This window comes from Trachypithecus francoisi, unplaced genomic scaffold (assembly GCF_009764315.1).
Source record: "Trachypithecus francoisi isolate TF-2019V2 unplaced genomic scaffold, Tfra_2.0 Lachesis_group2, whole genome shotgun sequence".
Lineage (NCBI taxonomy): Eukaryota > Metazoa > Chordata > Mammalia > Primates > Cercopithecidae > Trachypithecus > Trachypithecus francoisi.
In genome coordinates, this window is record NW_022681465.1 from 71,630,343 (window position 1) to 71,644,809 (window position 14,467).

At 44.2% G+C, this 14,467-nt stretch overlaps 1 protein-coding gene and 1 pseudogene across 3 annotated transcripts in view; one reads left to right on the forward strand and one right to left on the reverse strand.

Annotated features, from left to right (window-relative positions):
* NUP155 (nucleoporin 155) overlaps positions 1-11,892 on the reverse strand; it is a 77,810-nt gene extending 65,918 nt beyond the window's left edge. Inside the window, exons 1-3 of one of the 2 annotated variants that reach the window (XM_033179390.1) lie at positions 11,241-11,892; positions 7,671-7,808; positions 6,983-7,079 (exon numbers count right to left, since the gene is read on the reverse strand). In XM_033179390.1, the coding sequence (XP_033035281.1) occupies positions 6,983-7,079; positions 7,671-7,808; positions 11,241-11,397 (392 nt within the window). In that variant the 5' untranslated portion in view covers positions 11,398-11,892. The remainder of the gene's footprint in view (positions 1-6,982; positions 7,080-7,670; positions 7,809-11,240) is intronic. The other variant, XM_033179391.1, reaches the window with a different exon arrangement.
* On the forward strand, positions 361-1,700 carry LOC117065034 (annotated as a pseudogene). Its single transcript, XR_004429801.1, has 2 exons — positions 361-1,090; positions 1,452-1,700. The product of XR_004429801.1 is annotated as a stathmin-like (transcript).
* Positions 11,893-14,467: the final 2,575 nt, after the last annotated feature.

The window sequence follows — 14,467 nt, forward strand, 5'->3', positions numbered from 1 at the left end:
TCATCTGATATATGTACAAATAGGTAAAGTTGGGAGGTTGAGACAGGTAGATCACTTGAGGCCATGAGTTCAAGACCAGCCTGGCCAACAGGCTGTCTCTACTAAAAATAGAAAAAATTAGCCAGGCATGGTGGCGCAGGCCTGTAATCCCAGCTACTCAGGAGGCTGAGGCATGAGAACCACTTGAACCTGGGAGGCGGAGGTTGTAGTGAGCCGAGATGACACCACTGCACTTAAGCCTGGGCAACACAGCAAGGCTCTGTCTCAAAAAAAAAAAAAAAAAGGGAGAAATAAAAAAGACAAAAAAAAAAAAAAAAGGTAAAGAATTTCGAGAGTGTGGTCAGGCGGCTTGGACCGAGCAGGGCTTTCCTTATCCCAGTGGATTGTGCAGAATACACTGCCTGTCTAGCTTGTCTTCTATTCACCATGGCATCTTCTGATATCCAGGTGAAAGAACTGGAGAAGGGTGCCTCAGGCCAGGCTTTTGAGCTGATTCTCAGCCCTCGGTCAAAAGAATCTGTTCCAGAATTCCCCCTTTCCCCTCCAAGGAAGGAGGATCTTTCTCTGGAGGAAATTCAGAAGAAATTAGAAGCTGCAAAAGAAAGATGCAAGTCCCATGAAGTTGAGGTCTTAAAGTAGCTGGCTGAGAAACGAGAGCACAAGAAAGAAGTGCTTCAGAAGGCAATAGAAGAGAACAACAACTTCAGTAAAATGGCAGAAGAGAAACTGACCCACAAAATGGAAGCTAACAAAGAGAACCGAGAGGCACAAATGGCTGCCAAACTGGAGCTTTTGCAAGAGAAGGATAAGCATATTGAAGAAGCGCGGAAGAACAAAGAATCCAAAGACCCCGTTGACAAGACTGAAGCTGACTAATTTGATCTGAGAACTGACTTTCTCCCCATCCCCTTCCTAAATATCCAAAGACTGTACTGGCCAGTGTCATTTTATTTTTTCCCTCCTGACAAATATTTTAGAAGCTAATGTAGGACTGTATAGGTAGATTCAGACTGTAAGATGCTGTTTTAGGGGCTAAAGGGGAGAAACCAAAAGTGTTTCACTCTTTTTCTAAAGTGTTGGTCTTTCTAATGTAGCTATTTTTCTTTTTTTTTTTTTTTTTTTTTTATTTTTTTATTTTTTTATTTTTTTATTTTTTTGAGACGGAGTCTTGCTCTGCCACCCAGGCTGGAGTGCAGTGGCCGGCTCTCAGCTCACTGCAAGCTCCGCCTCCCGGGTTCACGCCATTCTCCTGTCTCAGCCTCCCGAGTAGCTGGGACTACAGGCGCCCGCCTCGTCGCCCGGCTAGTTTTTTGTATTTTTTTTTTTAGTAGAGACGGGGTTTCACCGTATTAGCCAGGATGGTCTCGATCTCCTGACCTCGTGATCCGCCCATCTCGGCCTCCCAAAGTGCTGGGATTACAGGCTTGAGCCACCGCGCCCGGCCCTCTAATGTAGCTATTTTTCTTGTTGCATCTTTTCTACTTCAGTACACTTGGTGTACTGGGTTAATGGCTAGTACTGTATTGGCTCTGTGAAAACATATTTGTGAAGAGTGTGTAGTGGCTTCTTTTGAACTGTTAGATGCTGAATATCTGTTCACTTTTCAATCCCAATTCTGTCCCAATCTTACCAGATGCTACTGGACTTGAATGGTTAATAAAACTGCACAGTGCTGTTGGTGGCAGTGAAAAAAAAAAAAAGAACTTCGACAGAGAGATAAATTACAGGAAGTCAGTGAGGCCGGGTGCGGTGGCTCATGCCTGTAATCCCAGCATTTTGGGAGGCTGAGGTGGGCGGATCACGAGGTCAGGAAATCGAGACCATCCTGGCCAACATGGTGAAACCCCATCTCTACTAAAATACAAAAAAAATTAGCCGGCCATGGTGGCGCACGCTTGTATTCCCAGCTACTCAGGAGGCTGAGGCAGGGGAGTCGCTTGAACCAGAGAGGTGGAGGTTGCAGTCAGCCGAGATCTTGCCACTACACTCCAGCCTGGGCAACAGAGTGAGACTCAGTCTCCAAAAAAAGCCAATGAAGACCAGGAGCGGTGGCTCATGCTTGTAATCCCAGCACTTTGGGAGGCTAAAGAGGGCAAATCACTGGAGGTCAGGAGTTCAAGACCAGCCCAGGTCAATATAGTGAAACACCATCTCTAATAACAATACAAAAATTAGCCAGGTGTGGTGGCCCACACCTGTAGTCCCAGCTACTCCAGAGGCTGAGGCAAGAAGTATTTAATTCAGGAGGCGAAGGTTGCAGTGAACCAAGATAGTCCACTGCACTCTAGCCGGGGCGACAGGGCGAGACTCCATCTTGGGGAAAAAAAAAAAGACAATGGCTGAACAGAAAGTAAAAGAGAAAGAGAGAAAAATAAAGATAATAGCTGAAAAAAATTCTAAAAATAGTAGAAGACATCAAACTAAAGATCTAAGAAGCTCACATGAAGCAGAAAAAATACCACGAAAAAAATATGATCCAGACTTTCAAGAAAGCTTCCAGTCAGCCTGAAAAGGCCATCCACACAGGAACAAAATAGCCAAATGGCAACTTATGTGGACTAGGATTCCCCATCCTCCTACATCATGCCATCCCACAGGGCCCTTTGATAATTGGCACAGCCTCTTGAAACTATGATCCAGTGCTGAGATAGCTGGGGGTTAGAGAACAATGAAATGACCAAGATTACCTTTTTATCATCCAGATGGAATTAGGATTTATCATAGAAAGCCAATTGAATATTTAAGTATAAATTTTAAAAAATTGAATTTGTGGACCTATTAGTGCCTTCATTTTTTTAAATAAGTTCATTCTTCAAATAATTTTTCTTTAAATGAACACACACTGCTATGGATAAAATATCTGTGTCCTCTTAAAATGCAGGTTAAATCCTAACTCTTAATGTGACAGTATTTGTAGGTGGGACTTTTGAAAGGTTATTAGGTCATGAGGGTATACCTCATGAATGGGATTAGTGCCCTTATAAAAGAGGACCCAAAGAACTCCCCTACCCCTCTGCCATGTGAGGACAGAGTGAAAAGATAGCCATCTATGAACATGGAAGTGGGCTTTCACCAGACCTTGATCTTGGACTTCCAGCTTCCAGAACCTTGAGAAATAAATTTCTTGGCCGGGCACGGTGGCTCAAGCCTGTAATCCCAGCACTTTGGGAGGCTAAAGAGGGCAAATCACTGGAGGTCAGGAGTTCAAGACCAGCCCAGGTCAATATAGTGAAACACCATCTCTAATAACAATACAAAAAATTAGCCAGGTGTGGTGGCCCACACCTGTAGTCCCAGCTACTCCAGAGGCTGAGGCAAGAAGTATTTAATTCAGGAGGCGAAGGTTGCAGTGAACCAAGATAGTCCACTGCACTCTAGCCGGGGCGACAGGGCGAGACTCCATCTTGGGGAAAAAAAAAAGACAATGGCTGAACAGAAAGTAAAAGAGAAAGAGAGAAAAATAAAGATAATAGCTGAAAAAAATTCTAAAAATAGTAGAAGACATCAAACTAAAGATCTAAGAAGCTCACATGAAGCAGAAAAAATACCACGAAAAAAATATGATCCAGACTTTCAAGAAAGCTTCCAGTCAGCCTGAAAAGGCCATCCACACAGGAACAAAATAGCCAAATGGCAACTTATGTGGACTAGGATTCCCCATCCTCCTACATCATGCCATCCCACAGGGCCCTTTGATAATTGGCACAGCCTCTTGAAACTATGATCCAGTGCTGAGATAGCTGGGGGTTAGAGAACAATGAAATGACCAAGATTACCTTTTTATCATCCAGATGGAATTAGGATTTATCATAGAAAGCCAATTGAATATTTAAGTATAAATTTTAAAAAATTGAATTTGTGGACCTATTAGTGCCTTCATTTTTTTAAATAAGTTCATTCTTCAAATAATTTTTCTTTAAATGAACACACACTGCTATGGATAAAATATCTGTGTCCTCTTAAAATGCAGGTTAAATCCTAACTCTTAATGTGACAGTATTTGTAGGTGGGACTTTTGAAAGGTTATTAGGTCATGAGGGTATACCTCATGAATGGGATTAGTGCCCTTATAAAAGAGGACCCAAAGAACTCCCCTACCCCTCTGCCATGTGAGGACAGAGTGAAAAGATAGCCATCTATGAACATGGAAGTGGGCTTTCACCAGACCTTGATCTTGGACTTCCAGCTTCCAGAACCTTGAGAAATAAATTTCTTGGCCGGGCACGGTGGCTCAAGCCTGTAATCCCAGCACTTTGGGAGGCCGAGACAGGTGGATCACGAGGTTAGGAGATCGAGACCATCCTGGTCTACATGGTGAAACCCCGTCTCTACTAAAAAAATACAAAAAACTAGCCGGGCGAGATGGCGGGTGCCTGTAGTCCCAGCTACTCAGGAGGCTGAGGCAGGAGAATGGAGTAAACCCGGGAGGCCGAGCTTGCAGTGAGCCGAGATCGCGCCACTGCACTCCAGCCTGGGCGACAGAGCTAGACTCTGTCTCAAAAAAAAAAAAAAAAAAGAGAAATAAATTTCTGCTGATCATAGACTATGGTATCTGTTTTAGCAGCTCAGACTAAGACACACAGTAAGGTAGGATTGTTTGTTCCATGAGGGCAGAACCACATTCATCTCATTCAGTACTGTTCCTACCACAACAAGAGTGTCAGATACATAAGATCAATATGTATGCGTTAAATAAACATGTTGGATATTAATGGAAATGTAAAAAATTTCATTAAAGTGAAAACATGTTTTTTTTTTTTTTGAGATGGAGTTTTCACTCTTACTGCCCAGGCTGGAGTACAATGGCACGATCTCAGCTCACCATAACCTCTGCCTCCCAGGTTCAAGTGATTCTCCTGCCTCAGCCTCTCAAGTAGCTGCGATTACAGGCATGTGCCACCATGCCCAGCTAATTTTGTGTTTTTAGTAGAGATGGGGTTTCTCCATGTTGGTGAGGCTGGTCTCAAACTCCTGACCACAGGTGATCCGCCCGCCTTGGCCTCCTGAAGTGCTGGGATTACAGGCGTGAGCCACCACGCACAGACAAAAACATATTTTAAAGAAAACAATTGGCCGGGCGCGGTGGCTCAAGCCTGTAATCCCAGCACTTTGGGAGGCCGAGACGGGCGGATCACAAGGTCAGGAGATCGAGACCATCCTAACACGGTGAAACCCTGTCTCTACTAAAAATACAAAAAAAAAAAAAAAAAAAAACTAGCCGGGCGAGGTGGCGGGCGCCTGTAGTCCCAGCTACTCGGGAGGCTGAGGCAGGAGAATGGCTAAACCCGGGAGGCGGAGCTTGCAGTGAGCTGAGATCCTGCCACTGCACTCCAGCCTGGGCGACAGAGCAAGACTCTGTCTCAAAAAAAAAAAAAAGGAAAACATTTATTCTCACATTTATCTGTTTTGTAATATTTTTGCATTGACTTCTCTTGAAAAGATATATAGCTAAACAAAAAGGTTTTATTATTTAGCATAAAAATGAATGTGTTGGCTGGGTGCGGTGGCTCACACCTGTAATCCCAACATTTTGGGAGGCTGAGGCAGGCCGATCACGAGGTCAGGAGATCGAGACCATCCTTGCTAACACGGTGAAACACCATCTCTACTAAAAATACAAAAAATTAGCCGGGTGTGGTGTTGGGCGCCTGTAGTCCCAGCTACTCGGGAGGCTGAGGCAGGAGAATGGCGTGAACCCGGAAGGCGAAGCTTGCAGTGAGTGGAGATCACGCCACCGCAGTCCAGCCTGGCTGGGCGACAGAGCAAGACTCCGTCTCAAAAAAAAGAAAAAAAAAGAGGAATATGTTATGGTAACATAACAAAGTGGGGAACTTTCAGGGTACATGAAAAATAATCACAACCACACATCACTGCTATTACAACTATTACATTTCAACAAGAAAAATTGCTATGAAACTTCTAATAGAAAAAAATTATTTCATTTAAGCTATAGGTATTAAGCTGTCATTTAGCTTCAATTTTGTTTCAATAATACAGTGTTTTGTTGCTGTTTTTGAGATGGAGTCTTGCTCTGTTGCCCAGGCTGGAGTGCAGTGGCACTATCTCAGCTCACTGCAACCTCTGAGGTCTCCCCCGTTCAAGCAATTCTCCTGCCTCAGCCTCCCTAGTGGCTGGGACTACAGGCATGTGCCACCACACTCAGCTAATTTTTGTATTTTTAGTAGAGATATGGTTTCCTCATGTTGGCCAGGCTGGTCTCGGACCCCTGACCTCAGGTGATCCACCCGCCTCGGCCTCCCAAAGTGCTGGGATTACAGGCATGAGTCACCATGCCTGGTCGATACAGTGTTTTTTTTAATGCACACGTGTTCTTAAAAAGATCATTAATTACTTAAGAGCAAGAGTAACACCTTAATTATATGGGCTTTCCTATGTTTATCCCATACCTCATCTAAGGATAATATAATGGACAACTGGAAGTAAAACAAAATCTATTTCTAAAAAGTCAACAGGGAGATCACCAGACCAACATGCTGTATTTAAGCAAAAGTTCCTTAGGCTTTCACTCAGAATCATTTCTATACATGTAATTTACACACAGGTCAAATTCACAAAATGACAACAAATAAATATCAGATGCCTACTCCATAGAAATGCAAGGAAAACAGAAGTCTTTAAAAATGTCCAATCATCTCTCAACGAACTGCCAACATCTATTTTTACTACAGGCTAAAAGCTTGGGACCTGGGCTCCTGCTACTCAAGAATGGCACCTACACCAGCAGCAGCAGCTGGCAGTTTGTTAGAAATGCAGACTCTGGAGCCTCACTCAGGACTACTAAAACAGAACGCACATTTGAACATCCCCAGATGATTGATACTGAGAAGCATACTGAGAAGCACTGACCCAAAGGCTAGATGAATGAAAGATAAACCAAGCAGCTTCTAATGAGAACACTAGCTACAGTAAAGTTTATATAAATTCCAATCACCCTTAAAGCAAACCAGCCTTAAATACATACCCATCCTCATAGTTCCACATGAATATATCACTGTCAATTGTGAGCCAAGCTCTGCTGATAGGAGGGAACACACCCATCATGCAATTACACTGCATATCTGAGGTAGTGTGGATGTAAGGCAGACAGAGTTGAATCTTATTTTTCTTTAACTTGCTTCAATAGCTTTTGACTTAATATTTATGTAAAAAATCACTATATGTCCACTCCTTTTTTTTTTTTTTTCTTTTGAGACGGAGTCTCGCTCTGTCACCCAGGCTGGAGCGCTGTGGCGCGATCTCGGCTCACTGCAAGCTCCGCCTCCCGGGTTCACGCCGTTCTCCTGCCTCAGCCTCCCGAGTAGCTGGGACTACAGGCGCCCGCCACCTCGCCCGGCTAGTTTTTTTTTTTTTTTTTTGCATTTTTTAGTAGAGACGGGGTTTCACTGGGTTAGCCAGGATGGTGTCGATTTCCTGACCTTGTGATCCGCCCGTCTCGGCCTCCCAAAGTGCTGGGATTACAGGCTTGAGCCACCGCGCCCGGCCGTGTCCACTCTTCAATACAACAAAGAACCCATATACTTAAACATATTGTAAATAAAACCCTTACATGAATTGATATATAACACATTAATTAAACATAGAACAAGAATTATAACAATGAAAAATACCAATTTTAACGTTTTTAAAATAAATACAAAGTAATAGGATACGTCCAAACTGCTCAACAAGTTCAGGTGGGAGAGGAACTCTTCGGATGGAACTGATCTCTGGAAGGTTGGGTACGGACAGCAAACCAGGTCCTTGTAAAGGATAATCCATATCTGACATGCCAGAAACAGTGGGATTATCTACAAAAAGAAAATGAAGCGTTTATAATAAAGTACTGTTTATCAACTGGGCATACAAAAGGACTGAGTGCCACAAAAAAATTGCATGTGCTGGTTCCAAAGGTACAGAGAGAATATACTAGTTTTGACCCGACACAAAGCAGGCCTGAAATACTCCACTGTTAAGGTAGGAACAGTTACTGGCTTCACGCCTGAAGGGAAAGTCGTATCTCACAAAAACTTGCTCTATAACAAAGGAATGTTTAAATTTGATAATTCAGTGTTATTGCCCAGTTTATTTCTGTTGCCCAGGCTGGAGTACAGTGATGCAATCACAGCTCACTGCAGTCTTAACCTCCCCATCTCAGGTTATCCTCCCACCTCAGCCTCCCAAGTGGCTGGGGATCCAAATGTGTGCCACTATGCCAAGCTAATTTTTGTATTATTGTATTTTTTTTAAGTGGCTGGGTTTGCCATATTGCCAAGACTGGTCTCAAACTCCTGGGCTCAAGTGATCTACCCACTTTGGCCTCAAAGTGCTAGGATTACTGGGCTGAATTCACATTAAAGCAAATCCAGGTTGGGTGCAGTGGGTCACGCCTGTAATCCCAATGTTTTGGGAGGCCGAGGTGGGCATATCACATGAAGTCAGGAGTTCAAGACCAGCCTGGCTAACACGGTGAAACCTGTCTCTGCTAAAAACAGAAAAATGAGCTGGGCCTGGTGGTGCACACCTGTGATCCCAGCTACTCAGGAGGCTGAGGCAGGAGCATTGCTTGAACCTGGGAGGCGGAGGCTGTAGTGAGCCAAGATCATGCCACTGCACTCCAGGCTGGGTGACAGTAAGACTCTGTCTCAAAAAATAAATAAATAAATAAAGCAAATCCAGACATCCCATTTAATCCTAAAACATTTAACTTTAATAGGCCAAAGGTGGCAGATCACTACGTTAAATGGCAATGGGAACACAGAGGGAGGAATTGATAATTTTAGTGAGAATGGGAATGGTAAGAAAGACTTCAGGCCAGGAGTGTGACTCACATCTGTCATCGCAGCATTTTGGAAGGCTAAGGTAGGAGGACTGCTTGATGCCAGGAATTTGAGACCAGCCTTGTCAACAAGAGTGAGACTACGTCTCTACATAAAAATTTAAAATTAGCTGGGTGTGGTGGCAGGCGCCTGTAGTCCCAGCTACTGGGGAGGGCAAGACAAGAGGATCACTTGAGCTCATGAGTTAGAGGCTGCAGTGATCATGCCACTGCACTCCAGCCTGGCAACAGAATTAGACCCAGAGTCAAAAAAAAAAAAAAAAAAAAGAACAAAAAGAAAGACAACAAAGAGAAACTAAGGACTTTCACAGGGAGTCTGGAAGAAGTTTGTTAGGCAAGGAAAGAACATTGCAGAATCAATAAAAGTAAAATAAAATCCTGAGGAAATCCTGAAGATGGGCTTCTTATGAAAATATGATAAATTCTCTGTAATCAGAGCAAGGGGTGAAGAATCGGATGAAAAAGAGGGGAAAGAGATTGGGTGAAAGAGGAAGGTGAGTGTAAAGACATGAGATATATAAGAGGAGGACCAGAAAGTATGCACTGTTTTTATATCTTGTTTTTACACCTAAGGAGGCCAAAGCGAGTAACGCTGTTCAAGATGATAGTTGCTAATAGGCCAATCAGGTATTATAAGACACGCTCATTGTTAAGTAGCTGTAGGGAGCAAATACTATCGTTGTTTCTATCATTTCTTTGATTACAAAGCTAGCAATGATTTTTATAAATAATCAGAAGTAGACCAGGCGTGGTGGCTCACGCCTGTAATCCCAGCACTTTGGGAGGCCGAGGTCGGCGGATCACGAGGTCAGGGGATCAAGACCATCCTGGCTAACAGGGTGAAACCCCGTTTCTACTAAAAATGCAAAAAATTAGTCGGGCGTGCTGGCGGACGCCTGTAGTCCCAGCTACTCGGGAGGCTGAGGCAGGAGAATGGCGTGAACCTAGGAGGCAGAGCTTGCAGTAAGCAGAGATCGCGCCACTGCACACCAGCCTTGGCAAAAGAGCGAGACTCCGTCTCAAAAAAAAAAAAATTAATAATAATCAGAAGTGTTCTCGGTTTACACTGCACAAATTATCCTATTCAGATTATTTCGATTCTTGCTCACCAACAATCTCTTTCCTTTCTCACATTTCTCTGGTTTTCTCCAAATTCCATCTCACAAAGGGGTAACTTTTTCTAGCAACTGATGTAATTCCATAAGCTGTGGGAGCTAGTTATAATTTAAAACTGTTAAACACTTTCCAGTCACCTCTATTGTCAACACATATTCTGCCTGACCCTCCCTGTATGTGAGCACGGCTGATTTCCCTGTTCTCTTCCTTTATTCCACTGGCAGTTCTTGTAAGATCCTCCAGCATTTCATAATACACATCTCTACACACAACAAAGCGTTTCTTGGCCGGGCGCAGTGGCTCACGCCTGTAATCTCAGCACTTTGGGAGGCCGAGGCAGGCGGATTACTTGAGGTCAGAAGTTCGTGACCAGCCTGGCCAACATGGTGAAACCTCGTCTCTACTAAAAAAAACACAAAAATTAGCCGGGCGTGGTGGCGGGCGCCTGTAATCCCAGCTACTTGGGAGGCTGAGGTAGGAGAATCGCTTGAACACGGGAGGCGGAGGTTGCAATGAGCCGAGATCGCGCCATAGCACTCCAGCCCGGGAGAAGAGGGAAGCTCTGTCTCAATAAATAAATAAATAAAAATAAAGCAAAGCGTATCTTTAAGATAACATGCTACATTTCCAAATTAATTTCGTTTGCTCTTACGATCTACTCAAATACTAACAGGAGAAATGAACAAATTAGAATTGGATCTGGGCCGGGCGCGGTGCTCAAGCTGTAATCTCACTTGGGAGGCCGAGACTATCACGAGGTCAGGGGATCGAGACCATCCTGGCTACACGGTGAAATCTCTACTAAAAATTAGCGGGCTCTGGCGCTGTATCCCAGCACTCGGGACTGAGGCGATGCAAACCCAGGCGGAGCTTGCAGTGAGCTGAGATCCGGCACTGCACTCCAGCCTGGGCGACAGAGCGAGACTCCGTCTCAAAAAAAAAATAAAAATAAAAATAAAATAGAAATTGGATCTGAAGATGCTTCTCATATGGCCTTAGCCATAAACACTTGAGTGCGGCGAGAAGCTCATTAAGGTTGGGGTCTTTGCCTCTTTCTGCTTCAACTGGGAGCCTGCTCTTCGCTCTTGCCCTCTCAAGTATCTGCAATGAAAAAAGTGAGGAAAGGAAAAAACCTGAAAATAAGCTGCTTGCTGTTCTCCAAAAATGCAGCCAACAGTGCCATAAATCTCAGGATATCCTCGCCGGGACTAATGCTGGGGATAAGTGGCAAATTAGGAAGTCAGGCGCGAGTCTTTTAGGCTGAGAAAGCAGGGTCACTATCACTCACTTGGGGCAGACACCATAAGCAACTCGGAAAGGTCCGGGTACATGCGGTCCTCTTGCAACTGACGGTCGATGAGCCGTCCAGCATTTTCCAGAGCTTCCTGCAGGGCTGCGGCCGATGTAGAGGCCGGCATCACCGCGCCCAACAAAGAAGACGGCATCTCGGAAATCGTAGACACCAGGGTCCAGAAAAAGTCAAAAGCCACGGAGAAACAAGAAAAGATCCAAGCACTTAGCTTAGATCCGCCGCCTAGGGCGCGCGCGCCAAACGAGCGCCTTGGCGCCTGGACATGACGCACTTCCGGCTCATACGGTGGGGAACTGGAAGACGCCGTTCTGGCCTGGGAAGAGGAAGCTGTTGGGAGGGGGCTCGAGGTTGGGGGTGGGGCGAAGAGTCTGCTGATGCTTTCCAGGGGGTTGAGGGTTTTAAGGTGTGGAAGGGTAAAAGTAGAGTAGGTTATTTAGGGAACGGACGGAGGGAAGGAAGGGAAGGGACGGAGGGAAGGAAGGGAAGGGTAAAGGGGAGGGAACTGGGAAGGAGAGGGGCGGGATGGAGTTTGGGTGGGGTGGGGAGGAAGGAGGGAGGAGGGATACGCTAGGTGGGAGCTAGATCGTGTGTCTGGCCTAGGAGACTGCTCTGGTTCGGTTGGTTTAAGCGCGTGCTCTACCTGAGTCTTGGAACTTCCCACGTCGGAATTCCTTAACTGCAGTTATATGAGTGCGCGACCTCAAGTAACTGCTGTTATTAAAGAATTGGTAGCTCCCTGTCATATAGAGGGATATGGACCAATATCTCACTATATTCTTCACGGGCTTCAGTGTAAATTAGAATTCATCAGGCTTTTCCATTTGCATGTCGCTGTCTTTTGACTTTGTGGCCCCTTAGTATAAAATACGTGTTTCAGGAGGAGCTGAGTGCGGGTGGACAGCTGCCGTGCTTTTTATCGTGGCAGAGATAGACCTACTTCATCTTTTCATTCCCAGCACTAGTACAGGAACTCGTATGAGATAGGAACCCAAGAGATCATACAATCCTAAGAAACTGAATACCTGCCTTGTGCCTGGTGCTGGGACTATCAAACTAACAAAATGTTTCCTGTCCTTAAGGTGCTTCAAGCAGAGACAAAGGACTTCACTATAATTTTTCTATTTGGATAGGTATAAACTGTAGCAGAAGGATAGAAGAAAGCAGTGGGGTAAAAGAGGCTTCATTTACTACAGAAGGCAACCTGAGTGGGTAAATCAAAGCACTTTTTAGAAAGCTGTCCTTATTTAGAATCTCACCTAAGAAAGCTTCCAGTTATGTTCTTTAGAATTTAACAAATCAATAACTGAATTACTCTAAATTGGTCTTTTGCCATTTGAATTACATTTTTACTCCCCCAAAGACTTGATTACGTTTCTGAAAATTGTAAGTTCTATGATGTTACCAATCTACACTTAAAATTTGACATAGACAATATACCAAGAAAAACTAGATTTTTTATTATTGTTATATAAATAGGCAGTTGGGTCTCTAGCTGTCAGTTTATTTGGTATACCATAGATTGAAAAGTGGTGGCCTGGCACCGAGTTTGTTTTTAGTTTGAGACAAAATACACAATTGAAAGTTTTCAACTCCACAAATTGGAAGATTGAACAATGTTGGTGTGATATTCCTGCATAGCAACAAAGCTCCCCAAAGTGTAATCTAACTAACTTAATTTATTGGCTTATTGCCTGTGGCTGCTTTCCAACTACAACTGCTAAAACAAGTAGTTTACACAAGACTGCAAAGCCTAAAATACAGACTCTGGCACTTTACAGGAAAAGTTTGCTGACCTCTTCTCTAGAACATGTAATTATGAATTTTTTTGGTCTTCGGACTCCTTGATACCCTTAAAAATTATTCAGGATTCCAGAGAGTTTTTGTTGCGTATTGGTTGCATGTATTAATATTTGTGAATAACTCGGCCGGGCGCGGTGGCTCACGCCTGTAATCCCAGCACTTCGGGAGGCCGAGGCGGGTGGATCACGAGGTCAGGAGATCGAGACCATCCTGGCTAACACGGTGAAACCCCGTCTCTACTAAAAATGCCAAAAAAAAAAAAAAAAATCAGCCAGGCGTGGTGGCGGGCGACTATAGTTCCAGCTACTGGGGAGGCTGAGGCAGGAGAATGGCATAAACCCGGGAGGCGGAGCTTGCAGTGGGCCGAGATCGCGCCACTGCACTCCAGCCTGGGCGACTGAGCAAGACCCCGTCCCAAAAAAAAAAAAAAAAATTTGTGAATAACTCATAAACTGAAAATTAAAATGTTTAACAATGTATTTAAAAGCATAACAAGGCCAGGCACAGTGGCTCACGCGTGTAATCCCAGCACCCAGCGCTTTGGGAGGCCAAGGCACGTGAATCACGAGTTCAGCCTGGCCAATATGGTGAAACCCCGTCTGTACTAAAATACAAAGATTACCTGGGCATGGTGGCATGCCCCTGTAGTCTCAGCTGTTCAGGAGGCTGAGGCAGGAGAATTGCTTGAACCTGGGAGGCAGAGGTTGCAGTGACCCAAGATCGTGCCACTACACTCCAGCCTGGGCAACAGAGTAAGACTCCATCACAAAAAGAAAAAAAAAAGCATAACGAGCTTAATACATGTTAATATAACACTTTTAAAAATGAGAAATCACTATAGTTTCTAAAACTAAAACGGAGAATGCGATTATTTCGTATTTTTGCAAATGTCTTTAGTGTCTTGATCAGTAATGGATAGCTGAATTATCGTATCTGTATCTGCTGTCAACTAAAGAAAAATAACCGGCTTTTAAAGAATTAAAGTCAGTTTGATTCAGAGTCAGGATTGCAACCTTTCAGAGAGTTTCTGTTAGACTGTTCCAAAGTAGTGTTTTAGCACATAGCTTACATATCAGGGGTTGCAAGTTCTGCATGTGCTCAGAAATTACATTAAACATGCTCATAAACTGGGTATAGTGACGCACACCTGTAATTCTAGCACTTTGGAAGGCCTATGCATGAGGATCTCTTGAGGCCAGGCATTCAAAACCAACCTGGGCAATATAACGAGACCCCTATCTCTAAAAACAAAATTTAAAAAAATTTTTTTTTTTTTTAATTTGCCAGGTGTGGACCTGTAGTCCCAGCTACTTGGTAGGCTGAGGCAGGAGGATCACTTTAGCCCAGGAGTTCCGGGTTGCAGTGAGCCATGACCATGCCACTGCATTCTAGTCTGGGTGATA